At 50.4% G+C, this 19,173-nt stretch overlaps 1 protein-coding gene across 2 annotated transcripts in view; it reads left to right on the plus strand.

Annotated features, from left to right (window-relative positions):
* TAOK1 (TAO kinase 1) overlaps window positions 1–19,173 on the plus strand; it is a 123,260-nt gene that overhangs the window by 95,236 nt on the left and 8,851 nt on the right. For both annotated transcript variants that reach the window (XM_075904565.1, XM_025179815.2), the window contains exons 13-19: window positions 2,670–2,804; window positions 4,962–5,198; window positions 6,211–6,339; window positions 8,050–8,253; window positions 8,918–9,157; window positions 13,736–13,948; window positions 15,224–15,406. In XM_075904565.1, the coding sequence (XP_075760680.1) occupies window positions 2,670–2,804; window positions 4,962–5,198; window positions 6,211–6,339; window positions 8,050–8,253; window positions 8,918–9,157; window positions 13,736–13,948; window positions 15,224–15,406 (1,341 nt within the window). The remainder of the gene's footprint in view (window positions 1–2,669; window positions 2,805–4,961; window positions 5,199–6,210; window positions 6,340–8,049; window positions 8,254–8,917; window positions 9,158–13,735; window positions 13,949–15,223; window positions 15,407–19,173) is intronic.

A 19,173-nucleotide genomic window follows, 5' to 3' on the forward strand; every position in this document is an offset into this window, starting at 1 on the left:
ATTGCCTCTTGGGAATGGGTTTATTTTGTGACTGCCCTGGGCTTATCGAGTGCTGGTGGACAGGGCAGGCACTGTAAGTGTTCTTCCTCCTTTTACCTTCCTCGTTAGTAGATTCTCAAATACTAGACCAGTGGTTTTCAAACTCTGTATGGGTGGCGATGTCAGGTCCGGGGGCTCATGGCTGCAGGGTGATAAGCTGACCAGTGGGGGTGCTGAGACAGCTGGCACTGCAGACTGCACTGCATCCCAGAAGTGGCCAGCAGCCAGCCTGGCTCCTGGGTGGTGTTGGGAAGGAGAGCACGTGGGGCTCTTGCGCACTGCCCCTGCCCTGAGCACTAGCTCTGCACTCCCATTGGCTGGGACCCTGCTGCTGGCTGCTTCTGGGGCGCAGCGTGGTCTGCGGTGCCAGGAGAGGCAGGAATTCTGCCTTAGCACCCCTGCTGCACCGCTGACCAGGAGCTGCTCGAGGTCAACCCCCCTCCCCACTCCAGCTCTAACCTCCGCCTCCTACACCCCAAAACTCCCATCCTCAGCCCCACCCCAGAGCCCCCACACTAGTCAAATTATGTTGGTTCGCAGCATCAGCAATGTTCTTCAACTGGGTCATGAGAAAAAAAAGTTGGAAAACCGCTGGCCTAGATCCACTGCAATGGCAGAGAACTGTTCCTGAACCACCCACCTTCCCATTACTTGACTGAATTTTTAATTAATGAACCAAGTTACACAGGCAAAGAATTGCAGCTTTCTTAGCATGGCATGCTGAGAAACCACTTCCCTTGCTTACCTTGGAATGATGGAGGACCTGCAACAGTCTCCCTTTGAACCTTGCTGCTCTTACTACACAGGGGTCATGATATACTTTTCAGACTCATATATTTTCATAGTTAATTGTGGGAGTGGCTGTAAGTTTGTCTTTAAATATGGAACAAGGACAGATGCTTTTCCTTAGGCAGTTGATTACCATATAACATAGTTAATTACCACTTGCCTAATGATGAATCATGGATTCAAAATATAAATGTATAGAATATGACATGGCAAATCAAAAGTGTGTTTTTCTTTGAGTGTTTCTAAAGTTAGTGAAATTAACCTAAAGGAGCTTGTCTGTCTGGTTGGGGTAAAGATACTATCTGCTATGTAGTGTGCTGGGTAGGAGTAGCCTGTTGAACATCTCAATACAGGCAGTCCCCGACTTACGCGGATCCGACTTATGTCGGATCCGCACTTACGAACGGGGCTTTTCTCGCCCCAGAGCTCACGGGCGGCGGGTCGCCACCCGTGTCCTCCGGGGCGAGAAAAGCTTCTCCCGGTCTCCCTGGTCTGCTGGGGGGGGTCCAGCAAAGCCGCTGGACCCCCCCAGCAGACCAGGGACACCCGAGCAAAGCCGCCCAGGCGGCGGGAGTCCCGCTGCCTGGGCGGCTTTGCTCGTTTGCCCCGGAGCAAAGCCGCCCAGGCAGCGGGACTCTCGCCGCCTGGGCGGCTTTGCTCCTGTCCCCCTGGTCTGCTGGGGGGGTCCAGCAAAGCCACTGGACCCCCCCAGCAGACCAGGGACACCCGAGCAAAGCCGCCGCCTGGGCGGCTTTGCTCCCGAGCAAACGAGCAAAGCCACCCATTTGCTCCTGTCCCCCTGGTCTGCTGGGGGGGTCCAGCGGCTTTGCTGGACCCCCCCAGCAGACCAGGGGGACAGGAGCAAAGCTGCGGAGCACGCCTGCAGCGGGACAGCCCGGCGCGCTTGGGCTGTCCCGCTGCGGGCGTGCTCCGCGGCTTTGCTCCTGTTCCCCTGGTCTGCTGGGGGTGGGGGTGCAGCTAGTGCCCCCCCCAGCAGACCAGGCTTTCCTTGCCTACCCTTGGGGTAGAGCAGCTGGGGGCTGCTGGGTTGGTCCCGCAGTGCCGCTCCGGACCAACCCGGCAGCACCCCAGCTGCTCTGCACCAGGCGTCCTGATTCAGCCGCTGCTGGTCAGTTTCAGCAGCGGCTGAATCAAGGCGCCTGGGGCAGAGCAGCTGGGGTGCTGCCGGGTTGCTCCAGTAGCGCCGAGGAGAGCAACCCAGTAGCACCCCAGCTGCTCTGCCCCAGGCGTCCCCAAGTCAGCCGCTGCTGAAACTGACCAGCGCTGACTACAGGAAGCCCGAGGCAGAGTTGCTCTGCCCCAGACTTCCTGGAATCAGCCGCTGATCAGTTTCAGCAGCAGCTGACTTGGGGACGCCTGGGTTTCTTAAGTTGAATCTGTAAGTAAGTCAGAACTGGCGTCCAGATTCAGCCGCGGTTGAAACTGATCAGTTTCAGCAGCGGCTGACGCCAGTTCCGACTTAGATACAGATTCAACTTAAGAACAAACCTACAGTCCCTATCTTGTACGTAACCCGGGGACTGCCTGTAATTTTTTATTTTATTTTACTCTTTCCCACTCTCACTGTGAGCAAGTTGCTTTCCTCTTAACTGTAAAATTAGGAAATGAAATTTCAGCATCCTAAATTCCAGGTGTAAGGCTTCTGTTTTCTGGATTTTCAAGTGGCTTATTGTCAACAGTTGCCTTTCGGGACTTGTGCATCTGAGAGACTTTTGCTTCTGTTTTCTTACCGATATCTTTGAAGCAGACTCAGATGACAAATTTGAGTAATATGAATTTTCCTTATTCACTCTACTATTAATATTTCTCCCACTGTGAAGGAGGAAGAAAATTACATAGAAGAGTCTGATTCTAGAACAAGGACGTCAGAACCACAATCTCCACCCCAAGTATCTCGCCACAAGTCACATTACCGCAACCGAGAGCACTTTGCTACTATACGCACAGCATCACTGGTAGGTTTCCTTTTTCCTGTTTACATTGTCTGAGCCTGACAAATGTGGAGGTTTAGCTATTGTGTTACTTGCAGCTTTTAGGGTTTCATCAGAATGTGAAGTGTCATCATACACTCAAAAATGTGATCACAAAAATCATCCGAGCTAACTTACTAGCATAAATATAAACCCTAGCACAAGTATTTATTATGAAGCTTATGTATTTTCAAAACCAATGCCTACTAGTACATAGGGAATCTGCTGTATCACTTGGCTTATAGTTTCATGCCACAAAAGCAAGTGTTCCCTTAAAAATTTCACACCCTCATTTGTATGTGTGCGCCGTCTGCACAGATAGGTTAGTCAGCTGAGCCAGTTCTCCTTCACACCAAAATGGTATTGGCAGGTCAGTATAGTTTTCTCAGTATTCCCTTGCTGGGAAGCCGTGCTGCAGGTCTGGGGCTTCTTGCTGGTGACCGCTTTGTCCAACTTTCCTAAAATGCTTAATTTTAGGAAATAGGACTGAATATGCACGTGTGCGCATCAAGTCATTGTAATGTATTTACATAGGTTTTTTTTACAGATTCTTGAATAAAAACAAGGTACAGCTATGTTATAGTACACCTGGCCCTTCCTGTCTGCTCTGGCCCTCCGTTGCCTCTAATCTTCTGCCTCCCCAGGCTCCCCACTGTCTCTTCATTGTCCCTGGGCCCCACTGCTCCTCCCCCTTGCCAGAAGCTCCCTTTTGAGGCCTCACAACTCAGGCTCTTCTCCATGGTGCCTTGTAAGGCTGGCCCTGGTGGAGCCCAGAGCCTAGGCATGCCGACCAAGGGGAAAGGTGTCCTATGGCCCAGTGATTCAAAAGGCTCTGGGGCTCTGGGCCTCCCCGCTGGTGCTGCTACCGTGGCGTGTCTTGGGCAGCTCTAAGCACAGCGCAGTCCAGACAACGGGACCTCTCCCTTCTGCCTTCCGGGAGCACGGAGCCCCTTCCCAACCCCGCTTTGCCCATGGGCCTGGCAAGTCGTCGGTGCCCCTGCCAGTGCCAGCAAGGGGTAGGGAGAAGTCTCCCTCAAGTCCCATAGCTGAAGAGGTTCCTCCCTCCCCCATCCTGGCAATTCCTGGATGCTGCAGGGAGGAGCCATTCTTTGCGCCCTCCTCCATCTCTGCCCAGGATGCTATAGTGATAGAAATGTAGCCGTGTTAGTCTGGGGTAGCTGAAGCAAAATGCAGGACAATGTAGCACTTTAAAGACTAACAAGATGGTTTATTAGATGATGAGCTTTCGTGGGCCAGACCCACTTCCTCAGATCAAATAGTGGAAGAAAATAGTCACAACCATATATACCAAAGGATACAATTAAAAAAAATGAACACATATGGTTGTGAGTCTTTTCTTCCACTATTTGATCTGAGGATGCTATCATGATTGTAAGAAAGCCCTCTGGTGGCCACATAGGAGAATTGCTAATCTAGACCTTGTGAATAAAACTCTCTAGCCAGCATTTTTCACAAGTCAAATTGGTGACTTGCCTTAATTTTTACTAGTGAAACACTCAGCACTTGTAACCCCTTCATAACTGGACTCCTGACGTTTCTTCATAAACATTAATGCGGAATGGATTGGAGGTGGCCTCTTCTGTGCCTCTGGTGTTGGAGATGTGAATTAGCACCGTGTAAAATGGGTACTACTTTAGAAGTTCAGGCCTTTGATGTGACACACACAGTGGCCTTTGTGCTAAATGCTTCTAGACTCAGGAGAGTATGTTCCTGGGATTGTAGCTAGTGCGGAAAGATTGCTCTAAGGTTAGACACAAAGTAAAGCAAAGCTTTTTAGTTGCTGCTGGTGCCTCTGTGAGGTGTTTTCCTCAGAAGAAACCCCCTTGAAACCAGAGTTTGGGTAAAATACAAAATGAAGATGGCTGTGGTCTTCCTCTTCTCGGTCATAGGCAACGCTAACACTTCTGAGACACTCGTCAGGGCCCTGTTTGATACTCTTGTGTATCGAAGGAGAAGGCTGTCTCTAGTAGTCAGATTGGGTTGCAGCTGTCTGCTGCTCCTGAGACCTGTGCTCGTCTTCCCAGTACAATTGTACATCCTTATCAAGCCTTTTATTGTATACACTGGAAACATAGATTAAGAGGCATTAACTTTTTTTTGCTACTGTGGTTATCTTATTAGGTGACAAGGCAAATGCAGGAACATGAACAAGATTCTGAGCTCCGCGAGCAGATGTCTGGCTATAAACGCATGAGACGGCAGCACCAGAAGCAGCTGATGGCACTGGAGAACAAACTGAAGGCAGAGATGGATGAGCATCGCCTCAGGTTGGACAAAGATCTTGAAACACAGCGCAACAACTTTGCTGCAGAAATGGAAAAACTAATTAAGAAACACCAAGCAGCCATGGAGAAGGAGGTAGGAGAGGAAGGTTTAGAGACTGGTCTATGTTTGCTAATTACATTCTTCTCACTGAAGAAGAGATGACATTGTAGTTTCTTACATGTCTGTTTTCAGGAGCCAAGCAAATTGCTAATTAGAAAAAGGCTAATACATCACCTCCTTACACTAAGGGTTTATGTAACTATAGGAAAGGTATGTCCTGCGTCCCAGTGCATTGTACTAAATGTTAGCATATTGAGCCCAGAAAGAATTACTGTAAGGATTTTCATTTCTCTTGTCCTGTATCCTTTGTCGTCTTGATTTTATGTATGTTTTCAAAGTCAATTAAGTGCATTCTTCTGAAATGAGCAGAAATCTAAGTAGTAGAATAGCACTCTTGCCCTGTATGACTCCTTTTGGGAGTTGTAGTTCAGATAAAATGATTCCTCATAGAAATGTGCCAGCTGTGCTTAGAACGTGCATACTTTTGTTTGTTTATGAATAGACTGACTTGTTAACAAATCATAGTGGACTAGTGCCACCAAAGGCGACGGTTGATGATGATTTTCACGTGTTTGTACTATTGGTCACTGAGTGGAACTATTCCATTCTGCATAGCTCTTTGTGCCAGGCTCATCCTCCTCGTGTCAGAGGACTTGTCTGCTCTGCAAAACCCACAAAAGCCAGTGAGCAAATCTCCGAGACTGCATCTACACACTCAGGCTTGTGCTAGAGCGTTAAAAATAGCAGTGTAGACATTCCTCCTCCAGATCTGAGACCCACTCCCTTTGCTGGCTTGTGGAGCTTAGGGCTAGAGCTTAGGGCTACATAACAAAGCACTGAGCAGAGACTGTCAGTGGGTGCATTGTGGGGGGAAAGTGAGCGATAAAAGTGGATGTTGCATAGTCTCGGTGCTCTTTGAAAGGGATGGTGAGTATATGTTAAAGGTCCAAAGCAACAGCAATTTGCATGGGGTCTGACATGGAAGTGGAGGTCAGTTAAGCTGCTTAAGTCTCAGAAATTCATTTGGTTGTGTCTTCTGATGTAGGCTAAAGTGATGGCCAATGAAGAAAAGAAATTTCAGCAACATATTCAGGCCCAGCAAAAGAAAGAACTGAATAGTTTCCTGGAGTCCCAGAAGAGAGAATACAAGCTCCGTAAAGAACAACTCAAAGAGGTAACCCAACTGTCCTGAGAACAGTAAAGTAGTAATACAGTTGTGCGTGTTTGATAAATTGTACTCCTACGCTGAACTCCTAGAATTAAGAGATGCCATCGTTCTGCAAAGTAATTTTAATTGAATCATGGCACATTCTGGATTGTGATTCCAGCCAGACACTTACTGAAGATGTCACTTGCAATGCTTGTCATTGGTCTTAAAGCAGAAGTGTGTGTGTTTATGTTGGCAGCCCCATAATTGTAGAATCACAGAATCCCAGGACTGGCAGAGACCTCAGGAGGTCATCGAATCCAGTTCTCATTGTTAAGATGTAAAACAAAATACTGTGGAACATCTTGTGACTGCACCACTTACAAATACAGGACCATTAACTATTACCCTTAGTGAAAGTTTGCATCACTGGGTTGTCGATATTCCATTGGGTAAGCAGGCATGTAGAGCAGGAAGGTGAACTCGCAAGTTTTGCTAAAAATAACCTCTTTAAAATAATAAAAGGCGTGGGAGAAGTTTAGTACTGTAAATAATCACTGTATTGATTTGAAAATCATGATGTTCACAAGCTCCGGAGGGAATTCTTGGTGCAGACTTCCTAGTTCCTTTTACAGATTGACATCACACACCCCTAGAATTTTTCAAAGAGCCATTTAATTCTAAACTATTAACTTCTGTGATTCAACTTTGGAACTAGCAGTTAACAAATCAGAAACAAGTAACCTCCCACATAGATGTTCTCTGGGCTGGCCAAGCCTGGGAAGTAGTTGTGCTGTGATTGGGTTCTCTGGCCATACAGTAGCTAGTATTAAACGGGTAATGCCCTATGACATATTGACTCTCCTTAGTAAAATACAGCGACATTCTGTATGGTATTAACTCTTGTGTAGGGACTAGTCTACTAACCATATTGATCCATCTAGTGTGCATTAACTTCTCAAATTATAGGGAGAGCTTATGTAGACAGACTAATTCCTGACTTTTGTCCGTCATTTTTAATGGAAGGGTCTATCAAATTGTATATCAAATTTAGCATCTGAGTTTAAAAATGTAGCCAGTTATCTCTCCTGTGTACTCCTGTAGATTGTTTCTTTGTAAATTATGGGTCCTGCCTTTGGGATTTAAATGTATTATAAATATTTCCATGTAATGGTCCCAAAGCTCTTGCGCATATTCTTAAGTGCATCGCAGGATCAGCACTTATGTAAACAATATTGGTAAATGACATAGGATGAATTGTCCTGGTCTTGTCATCTCAGCTGTGATGATGTCAGCGTCTGGGCCATATACATGTATGGATGCAGAAATCTTAGCCCATCGCATTGGCCTTGTGAAAGAGATGGAAAGGTTTCTTCGGGAGAGGCCAATAGCAGTGCCTCCTAAACTGAAATTGACAGGAATGCAAGTAGCATCACATCCCCAGTAGTAGAACACACTGTTCTCAAGCTTTTGTTTTCTTTTACACTTGTCTAAAAGAAACTCAGAAGCAAACCAGTGCTCCACAGTTAACTTAATGGCAGACTTGAGCAATTGGTGCAGCATTCCGCTTGAGCCCTGGATCGGGCGCTTGGCTGAGAGGTCTGCAGCACCTGTGCACTGGAGGACCAAGCAGCACAGCCTAACGGGTGTTCAGTTTGTTCAGCAGGTCCTCGCAGTTGTGTGTTATCGATGAGCTTAGCGTGATTATTCTGAAATTAACGATCTTGGTCTTGTCAGGAGCTGAATGAAAACCAGAGCACCCCCAAGAAGGAGAAGCAGGAGTGGCTCTCCAAACAGAAGGAGAACATCCAGCATTTCCAGGCGGAGGAGGAGGCCAACTTGCTGCGGCGCCAGAGGCAGTACTTGGAGCTGGAGTGCCGCCGCTTTAAGAGAAGAATGCTGCTTGGACGCCACAACCTGGAGCAGGACTTAGTCCGGGAGGTGAGAGGGCAGGGGAAGAGTGTAAACCCATGAACAGGTCAGCCCCAGATACACCATAAAGGACACCTGTGGCCAGCGGTGTTGCCTACCCTAGGGGAGTATTGCAAAAGAGTAGTTTGAAAGGGCACGTTGGGTGAAAACCAATATGCCGGTTCGAGGGATCATTCCTCGTCGAAGACTCCCCACTGTACGTTCTGGAGGGAGGTTTTAGCAAAAGCAAATGGATACTAGCAGACAGCACTAAAACCCTCTTGAGAAAACACTTGCTCCCATAGCTGAGGCTGCGATCTGTCATGGAGATCACAGAAGTCAGAGTCCACGATTTCCAGAGACCTCTGTGATGTCAGGCTACGATAGTGGGAGCTCCAAGCCTCAGTGAGCAGCATGGGCCCTGCAGTCTCAGCCACTGGGGCTCCCACTTTTAGGATATTTTTAGTAAAAGTCATGGAGAAAGCAGCGTGATGTGCTTTCATTTTGGTCACCTTTCCTGTTGTTTTATCCCTGATACCTAACACAAGTGAGGTGCAGAAGAACCCTGGTATGCCATCTAACTTGCATTGGGTGTCTTTTGGTAGGCCCATTGAAATGCACTGCAGGGACCATGATCCCAGTGAAGCCAGGTACACACACAACTGACAACTAACTCCCGTTCTCTGTGGCCCAGGAGCTGAACAAAAGGCAGACACAGAAGGACCTGGAGCACGCTATGTTGCTGCGGCAGCACGAGTCTATGCAAGAACTGGAGTTCCGCCACCTCAATACCATCCAGAAGATGCGTTGCGAGCTGATCCGGCTGCAGCACCAAACCGAGCTCACCAACCAGCTGGAGTACAACAAGCGGCGAGAGCGAGAGCTGAGACGGAAGCACGTCATGGAAGTGCGACAGCAGCCCAAGAGTCTGAAGGTATTGTGTGGCGTGGGCGTGATGGGCAGGGGAGTAACCAGGTCATGGGTTATGCGCCAAGGCACAGCGCGGGGCTGCTTTGCCCAACAGTTGCAGCTGCGTCACACCACCAGCCCAGCTTCATCCGTGGTTCCTGCGGGTCCTTCGCCCCGTTCTGTAACTGGACTACAGCCCTTTGCACCATCTGCCAGCTTCTCCTTTAAGGCCTATCAGGAAGCTCAGCTGTTCAAGGAGGCTTGTAATGACAAAGTACTGATCTTTATTTCATTAAACAAGCAGCACTTCCCAATGCCTGCATTACTTACCGAGGACACCGGATGATCTTACTGTCTTCCCTTTCCTCCATCCCCTGCCTCTGCCCACAGCCACCTCTTCTTCTGCCCTTAATTCAGATTGGGAAATTGTCAAGAGGAGGACTCTGGGCCAGCCCCTCTCAGGTGCACCTGGGCCTGGTTAGACGTCATTGGCGCAGCACCAGTAGAGAGCAGTGGAGGCTGTGGCCCTCCCTGGATTTGTTTTGAATAGGATTATGCGTATATGTGGAGTTCTGTAACCCATGGGATGTGGCCACGGTCTGCCCTCCCCTGTAGGCATCGCAGCACGTGGCTCCCAGTGTTGGGTGGTTGTTGCAGGCAGGCCCCTACCTCCACCATTCCCTCGCTTCTTGAAAGCGTGCTCTTCAGCAGTTCGGCTGCATGGCTGCCAAGTATGTGGGGCCTTCCCTGTGGAAACTGGTCAATTCGGTTAAAAATTGGATTGAATAAAAGTATGTGAGCCCCTCCCCCCAATAATCCACCCTTCAGTGGTGAAGCAATATTTTTAGAAGTCTAATTAGCAGGGCTCGCCGAACCGCGGTGAGCCCCGCTCGCCAGCTGTGCTGTCCGGCTCTTCCGGGTTGCAATCTACTCGCCACGGACGAGTAGATTGTATTTGTCGAGCCCTGCTAATTAGGCTGCAGCTCATGAACATAAAATGGGCACGCTCTCCGGCCAGAGACTACAGATATGCTTTCTGTAGTAGTGACAGTGGACAAATCAAAAGCACTAACCAATGCAATATCAGAGGGAAGGAGAATCTAATCTTAACCCGTCTCACATTCCGCCTGAGCTTACACGGGTGTCTGAGCAGAACTGCCGTGCCTCTGTCGTGGAGGCTGTTAGCGTTTCCATTATAAGGCTCCTCCGTCGAAGTCAGTTGCCTCATCTGAAGTGCCTAGTGAATGGAATACAAGGCCCTTCCCAGAGCTGCTGACCCAGTTCCTGTGAGGAGGCAGACTCCGCCCAGGATTTCAGCTGTGCCCATAACATGGTGTTCTATGTGGCATACGGAGACCTTTGTTTTAGGTCTCGGGGAGCCATGGCTTGCCTTTCTAACTCAGCTCACACCAACTGTAGGTTGTTTTCTTGACAGAAATTGCCTGGAAAATCACCAGTTTGGAAATAGTCCTTCTGCAGTGAAAAGAAATGATTTGTCAATCTCATAGTAATGTTGAATAGTTAAAAGCTGACTGCTGAGGGGAGCAGCTGATCACTGGGTTCAGAGTTGCCAAAGAGCTGGTACTGAACTAGCTGATGACTTCACAAAGGAGCTGCACAAAACGGAAGCAGCTGCATTAGGTTGTTCCATCAGACGTTAACATGAGTGACTTCTGCCTCCCCAAGGTGATACGACACAAGCAGACTGTGTCCATATTCACTCCCTCCCCGAAATGGGCCCCTGGTTGGCGGTTACTGCAGAGGGGTCAAAGGACACAGCTGGGTCATGGAGACAGGGCTCCCTTACAGGCTCCAGCACACTCACCAGGAGTCTGGGTATCTGAGACTGCTGGCTGTGCTCCACCTGCTCTGGGATTGATGAAGGACTTTGGGGTCTGGCGCTGTCAGCCCAGCACAATGCGTGTATGCGCAACACTCCTAACGACACCTGTTGGTGTAACATTGCTGCTTGCAGCCTGGTACCTTTTGTATCAGAACGGTTCACTGGCATTCACGTCCCCCCGCTTCTGAGCTGCGCGCCTGCGTTGTATTTGCCTGCAATTCTCATCTAGATTCTCTCTCCAGCAAGTAACGAGAAGGTGCCCTGCACTGAAAAGTGTCTGTTACAATTGCTCTGCGTGTCTTACTGGTAGCCCCTTTCTGGTAACTCGCAGCGCAAGGCCTGCCTGGAAACCGTCCCCTTCCCTTCTGTTTCCTGTTGTTAGAGCTTTGCCCTGCGAAGCTGTAAACAGAGTCTGGTGTCCCAGAAAAACATCACAGAAGGCGAGCAGAGATCCATTGTTACCCCCAGGCTGGCCTAAGCTTTTGATAGGCATGCCTGCCCTCCCAGCCTCCCCCTTTGGCACGGGGGGTGGGAGAGCCACCTGGAGGGCTTACTGCCAGGGAATGGCATTTTGGTACAAGTGTCGTGCCTGTGTCTGGGCCGCACCAGGGAGTCAGGGTGTTCTTTGGAAAGCAGGCCAGGCTTTCTCAGCTGTGGCCACAGCCTCTGAGGCAGTAACTTGCAGGAGGGTAGGAGCAGTGGCCGCTCCCCCTGGATCACCAGCAGGGGTTGGGTCTGCTCCCTCCGGAGCCACTAATGGAGCAGACAGCCATTATGTTTCCCACCTTCCCATGGGCGGTGAGGCTCAGGCTTCCGGCTTCAGCCTTGGGGTGGCAGGCAGCAGGCTACAGTTGTGGGGTTTTAGGCTGTGGGCCTGGACCTCCGCCACAGATGTTGGCCTTTGGCCCATCCCCTCAGTTCCCCACATCACTCCTGGCTCCTGCTATCTTCCCAGCTCCCCATCCCCTCTGGCCCTTGTCTCCCTACCCGCTTCCACGTCCAGGTCTTCACTTGCCAGGGCTGAATGAGTCTACTGTGACGAAGGGTGTTAGCAAGCCCACACGTTACGTTTCACAGCAGCAGCCTGACTAGCTAGCAAGGTCTTAAAAATGGCAACCAGAACAATGACAAAAAGCCAAGCCCCTGCACAGCACCTTTCCATTTGGGTCCAGTAAAGAATAGAAACAACTGTACATTGTTTTTGTTATGGGATCTGCCAAAACCTCTCCATACATCCGTTATGGACGTGTATGTGTGCCTGTTTCTTAGTTTTCTGCCAGAGGTTAGTTAAATAGTTTAGGAAAAATTGTCAGAGCGGCTGCCAGCAAGAGTTGGTGGCCCTACTCCGAGACCACAGTGAGGTATTAAGGACATGTAGAACAGGGCTTGAGCTATTTTATGCTCTCACTAGACCTTTCTAGGTAGCCACAATGAGGTGTTTTATCTGCCTCTTTAAGGCAGCTGAAGCAATGCCACCAGTGTTAGTGGAACGGTTACAGGGAGGTGCTAATAAAGCAGCCGTCTTCCCTATCCAGATGCCAGGGCTTCTCCATGGAGCGGGGCAGGAATTCATTCCCACACCCACGTGCTAGTGCTACAGCACTTGAACCAAGCAGGGACTGACTGTGCTCGCATTGCCATTGCTTGAAATCTCCAGTTTTGTTCCCAGCATTTCTGCGCTTCTCTAGTCTGGCAGAGGCTGGGAAAGTCTCTGGGGTTAATCTTCCTTCCTTTGACTGAACCCCCATGTTGCTTAGCTGTGACATCTCAGCTGCTCGCCCTGCTGCTCCGTGATGGCCAAACAGAATCCAAGCCAGTTCTCAGCTGGAAGGACGGTGACCGCAATAGGAATTGTGTAGCACCTGCCAGCCCAGGAGCTCAAAGCACTTCCCAGGTTCCTTGCGAGGCGCAGAAGGAGGAACCAGATGTGGACACTGACACACAGAGAGAATTAATTTACCCCAAGTCACACAGCAAGTCAGTAGCAAATCCAGGTTCCCAAGCACTGAGACTTCTTCACAAGAGACAGAGCTTTGGGTGCAAAAGGAAAGAACAGATAAGGCCCCAGAACTCCCGCAGGTACCCGAGGGAGTGGGTGTTTGTGTATTGGAGTGTGTGTTAGGTTGGGCATGATACTACTACATATGATGACCCCCTCATCCAGATGTAAAATGTGAGTCTCTTGCCATAAAAGTAAGATCGCCAAATTGGCACTAGTCAGAGTTTCCTCAGTAAAATAAATGCTTTACTGCAAATCCTTACAAGTCGGGTCCAAACACCAAAGGTTAAAGCACAAATTTCTGTCATCAAATCCTACATCAAAGAAGATCTCTGTGCACACAAGCCAGTCCTACCTACTCAGGACCAGCCATGTGGAAGTAAGGCTGTAGCCACTAATAACTGTTCACCCTATCACCCGAGGAGTCTGCTTGAAAAGCCACACTCAGGGTTGGATGTGGTCCAGTGGTAAATGGGCCCCTTTGTGTAGTGGCAGCTGTATGGAGTCTGGAGCTTTGTTAGGAAAGTGTTGTCTGGAGTCTAATTGTTTTGCACACGCACCACGTGTAACTAGCAAACTGTCAAAGCAGCTGCAGCAATGTGATCTTTGTCTCATGCATGTTCGCCATGACGTTGCGCACTTTTTGTATTCATATGCATTTGTGGGATTTGTGACCTCGTTCCCTTATGTGTGGAATGAAATATCACTGAATATTTTGCTTCCATCTTTGACGTGTACTGGGTTTTCCTTTGTGTCTCTAGTCTAAAGAACTACAGATAAAGAAGCAGTTTCAGGACACATGCAAGATCCAAACCAGACAGTACAAAGCACTGCGAAATCACCTGCTGGAAACCACACCAAAGAGTGAACACAAAGCTGTCCTGAAGCGGCTCAAGGAAGAGCAGACGCGGAAACTGGCCATCCTAGCAGAGCAGTATGATCACAGCATCAATGAAATGCTCTCCACGCAAGCTGTGAGTTGTCTCTGTGCTGAGCCAAATGGGTCAGTTTGCATGTTGACCTGAAGTCATCCTGAGAGCAGGGTTGTTTTCTTCCTTTGCCCCACCTGCACCACCCAGATTCAGATCCCAGGCTAGTCCTTCCTCCCCTGCTGCAGAAGCAGCCTTCAAATCCAGAGCAAATACTCACTGGCCACTTCAGTCACTGCTGCATTCCCGGGACAGCAAGTGGGTCCTTGGAATCCGAGGGCTGCTTTTGCACCAAGCCTGCATCTCTGGAAAGGGCTGCTCCTTGCGGAGCACCATTGTGCTACGTTCAGTCGCTAGGGTTGAGAGGCATTGATGCTACTTGCCAAGTGTGTCCCCTCCTGGTGACCGTGCCCTAGAAAGGTGGAAAGCTTCTGGCTAGAAGCACATGTTGAAAGCTTTGTAAATTCCATGTTAGCCAATAGCCGAAGGCCCCTTTGGGGAGGGATCAGCAGATGTGCGCTCCCAGCTAACTGTAAACTGCTAGTTCTGGGCCCCAGCCACTGTCTGCGTTTCCTGTTCATTCTCCTCTTTCATTCATTCTTCTCTATTTGCCTTTGCTCAGCCTCCTCCCTCATCCCACCTCTCTCAGAAGCTTATGCTGTTTGTGCTCAGCAAGGGCGTAGTGATTGCTCCCTGGGCTGAGCCCTGTAAATCTTCTTCCTGGGCGGAGTATGTGGGAGCAGAGACTAGAAGTTTGGATTAGCAAGTTCCTCCTGGAGCGGGAAGGGAAGCAAGATGTTGCTGGCTGCTCACAACGCACACTTGTGAGGGGGCTGTTAAGAAGGGTGTATGCAGCTTTGCGTGCCCTCCCTCCGTGCCGGGTAGGCAGCGCACGGCTGTGTAACTGGGGTTGGGCTGTTAGCTGGGCCACTTGTTACTGCTTTGCATTGGCAGGGAGATGTGCTAGGAGCTCTGTCCTGTCTTTAGCTAGGTTTCTGTGCAGATTTCCAGAAAATCTGCATGGGAAATTGGCTTTCCATGAATCCACTTGTGTACCGCACCGGAGAACTTCTTCCTCTGACAAAAGACGGAGCCGTAGATGTTAGAGCCATGTAGCCAGCCTGCTGCTCTCCCTCTAGGAGCCAGGGCTGTTTCCATACCATCTTGCTGGCGCCAGTGTTTGTCACCATGGGTTCCCCGTGCACTGGTGGGATACAATAGGAAGCAATTGTATTTCTAAGAAACAAATGGTTTCCCTGCACTGTGTGTCACGAGTGGCTGCCCCACAGTGAAACATCTCTATTGTCTTCCTCCGCACAGCTGCGTTTGGACGAGGCGCAGGAAGCGGAGTGCCAGGTTTTGAAGATGCAGCTGCAGCAGGAACTGGAGCTGCTGAATGCGTATCAGAGTAAAATCAAGATGCAGGCGGAGGCCCAGCACGATCGGGAGTTGCGTGAACTAGAACAGAGGGTGTCCCTGCGCAGGGCCCTTCTGGAGCAGAAGGTAAGGGCGGCTGCGGGGATGGCCGTGGGAGCAGCAGTTGGCATTGGCCATGGTGCAGGAGTTGGAAGATGAAAAGCTGATGTTAATGGGGAAAGGGTGTAGTCCTGGTTTTGAGCCTTCCCTGGGCGCTCACCTGGCAGGCCGAATGGTGTCCTGCTGGTCAGAGCTACGCAGTCTCTGAGGAGCTTTTGTCCCATCCCGATGGCGGCAGAGGGAGTGGGGCCCTGGCCTCCCCTAGGTGACCATGCCATGGCAGCTCGTTGCAGGGCAGGGGGGGAGAGTGCCTGGATCATGGGTGCTGAAAGGGAAGTGCTCTGTGTGGTGTGCCGTGACCAGCACCGCCCACTGCCTGGGCTGCAGGGCTGCGTCCACTTCTAGCAGAGGGCGAGGAGGCTGCTGCGGGAGCGGCGAAGGGAAAATGCTGCACTCTCTCCATGGTCCCTGAGCAGGGGGCTCTCCCCAAGCTCAGGAGAGGGCAGAAGTAACACAGTGCAGCAGCGTCTGCACAGGTCTCAAGAATCTGAGGAATGATGTGGCACAGGAGGGTAGAGGGACAGCACAGATGTGTGATGCAATGCCACCCAGACCGGGAATGTTTCACGCCATTATTAGTCTCTGAAGATCCAGCAGAGTTGCCCCATAGAAGGACGTTGAGTAAAGCTGGACAGCCATTGAGAAGAAACATGATGATCAAATCCTAGTTAACAAGTCCAGAGGTCTGACCTGCGGCCCATTAGCAGCCAGACACCGAGGGTACGTCTGCACAGCACGCTGTTTGGAAATCACTTAGTCCGTGGCTACATAGCAGGCAGTTATTTCGAAATACTCCCGAGCTGGAGGACTGCTCACTCCGACTCCTGTAACCCCCATTGTACGAGGAGTAAGGAGAGTTGGAGGAAGAGGGCTCCATTCGAAATACCTGCTGTGTAGACGCTCCCTTCTTCAAAATAAGCTGTGCGATGGACGTAGCTCAATTTGCGTAGCTTCTTTCGAGTGTGGACGCACCCTGAACTCCAGAGTGTGGCACAGAATTGTTTACCCCAGCAAGCAGGCCTCCCTGTGCTGCACAGATCCGTGCGGTGCCAGAGCAGTGTACTAAGCACGTCACTGCAAAGGGAAATACGCACTTGTCTTTCATCCTCCCCTGCCGACTCGCCTGTGGGGTGATGCTGCTGCATTTACAGGGCACTGGGACAACTAGTCGGTGATAGCTGCATCTGCTGATCCTCACGGCCCCTTCCCAGGTCACTGAAGCTTCACCAGTGACCGAGTCTGCGAAACCCAAGTTCCCACATCGGACTCTTGCCACAGGGTTACGTTTGTGAGAGTCCCATTTAAAAAAGTCAATTTGTAAACCTCGCCGTTTGCAGCCCAGCGGCTACCTTGCAAACTGCCTTGGTGTGACGGTTTGTATGGCAATTACTGCTGCCTAGTGACCCAGCCTGACGCAGCGCTTGGGAGCAGAGTCTGTTGCCGGTCCCGTGGCTTCCTGGTGCAGCACTGGGCATAGCCGAGACGTTCTGGCCCAAAGTGACAGAGCGCACCGAGACCAGTGATGTAAAGGAACACAGCCAAAAATGAATTCAGTGCAAATGGTTCACCTGGGGATCTGCTTTTGTGCAGGGCCTGGGAAGCCTTGCTGAGCACAATGCAAATGTTTTTGTGTAATTCAGGTTTTTTTAAAGGAACCTGAATATCAGTGTTTGACAAAACAAGGTTGTTCTTCCCTGGCATTTGCCTAAAAGCCACGCAGCAGAGCCAGCTGGCTGCCTCTCTAGCCTAAGCTTTGTGCACAGGTTAGATCTCGTGCCTCAGCAGGGCTCTCACGGCTTCTCAAAGCAGCAAGAAATCAGCACCATGGGCGCAGGCAGCGTCCAGACCCCAGAGGGTGACGGTGATGACTCACGCTGGTGTAGGTTGTTTCCTGAATTCTGGGTTAAACTACTTCACATGTTCCCCAGCAAAAGGGCCTGAGAGCCCCCATAAGCAAATGAGTGTTAGCATCCAATACTCTGAAGCCCTGCCATCTCCTCTCGGTGAATAGAGAGTGTCCCATATCGCAGGGTTGCTATTGGCAGAAGCGGAGCTGTCAGCCTGCAAACACAGTTAAAGCAAAGTCTGTTTCTGATGGTTTTCTTTCCTTCACTCTTGGGGACCAAGCCCAGTGCTAGCTCTTCGGTGCACGGAGACGTCATGGAGTAATTCCTTGGCTTGAGGGTCTAACCCCGGAAGCTTCAGCAAGAGCCAGATAGTAAATCACAGGCCAAAATTCAGCCCTGCTCAGGGGGCCAGGAGGAGGCTTATGCAACATATTCCCTGTCCCTCACCAGCTGATGCTGAGACCTTGGCAAGGGCCATTAAAAGGTGATTTGGGATGGTTGTACTGAAGTGAGGCAGTGTCGTATCAAGGGATGGAAATACTAGCTCAGCTGGTGGTTCGCAAGTCATCCCGCTGATAGCCTGCCCCGAACGCAGAGAGCTCTCCACTGATGTTACTGTTTGGGTTTGGAAGGAGGAAGAAGCCCTGCTGGTCGCATGGCAGAGAAGGCAGCAGGGCAGTGAGGCAGTAGGAACCAATCTAGGAAAGCAGTAAGGTCAGTGTGGGGAGCACAGACTCCTAGAATCCTACCACTGGAAGGGACCCCAAAGGTCATTTCCTGTCCTCACGGCAGGACCAAGCACTGCCCAGATCATAAGCCAAAGCCAACTGGAACAGTGGCTCTGAAAGGGAAATGGGGCAGGTCCGTTAGTTAATTGCCGTTCTGGGAGTTTAAAACAAACAAAAGGAAGTTTTTCTTCTCTCCGCACACAGTCAACCTGTGGAACTCCTTGCCAGAGGATGTGGTGAAGGCTAGGACTTCAACAGGGTTAAAAGAGCTGATCAATTCATGGAGGTTAGGTCCATCAATAGCTATTAGCCAGGATGGGTAGGAATGGTGTCCCTAACCTCTGTTTCTCTGGAGGTGGGTGACAGGGGGGGATCCTGTGAGAATTCCCTGTTGTGTTCCCTCCCTCTGGGGCATCTGGTATTGGCCACTGTTGGCAGACAGGACACTGGGTCTGATGGACTGTTGGTCTGACCCATTCTGGCTGCTCTTATGTTCGAGTTGTGGCCACTAGGTTCAGCTGCCAACAGCACAGACCAGCTGATGCTGCATTGACAGGGCCTTCTCCTCAAAGCACCTAGTTACTAAGTCAGGGGCTGGGCAGCAGATTTTGCTTCTGCATCTGCGGTTTGAAATCTGAGCCGCTGGAGACACAGTTTCAGCTTTGTATTTGAATCCCGAAAGCCCCGATGCAAGCTGTGAAACACCTGGAAAGAGGATGGCGGAACCCTGCCAGGGCTTCAGTCCTGCTGTGTCGTCGGGATGTTAAATTTTGATGAACTAATCGAATAGTCGGTGGGATTTCCATCGACTGTTCGGTTAGTCGATAAGGACTAGCGCGGCGTCTTGCCTTTGAAATGTACGAGAGCCCCAGCAGGGACCCTTGTGCGTTCCAAAGGTTGAAATGCTGGGTGGAGCTTGGGGCCAGCGGGGATTCCTGCTGACCCTGGGCTCCACGCGGGCGCGTCGGCTTTGAAATGGACTCTTCTACATTTCAAAGGTGGAACGCTGCTGCTGCGCCTCTCCCCCTCCCATGGAGTTGAGGGAACCGGCTTTTAAGCCAGCTGCCCCCAGCATCCACTCCTCTTCCCCCACCGCCGCTGCCTCTTTGTGATGGAGGCAGTAAGGGGGAAGTGACTAGTCAATTAGTTGCTTACATCC

The sequence above is a fragment of the Pelodiscus sinensis genome, chromosome 21 (assembly GCF_049634645.1).
Source record: "Pelodiscus sinensis isolate JC-2024 chromosome 21, ASM4963464v1, whole genome shotgun sequence".
Lineage (NCBI taxonomy): Eukaryota > Metazoa > Chordata > Testudines > Trionychidae > Pelodiscus > Pelodiscus sinensis.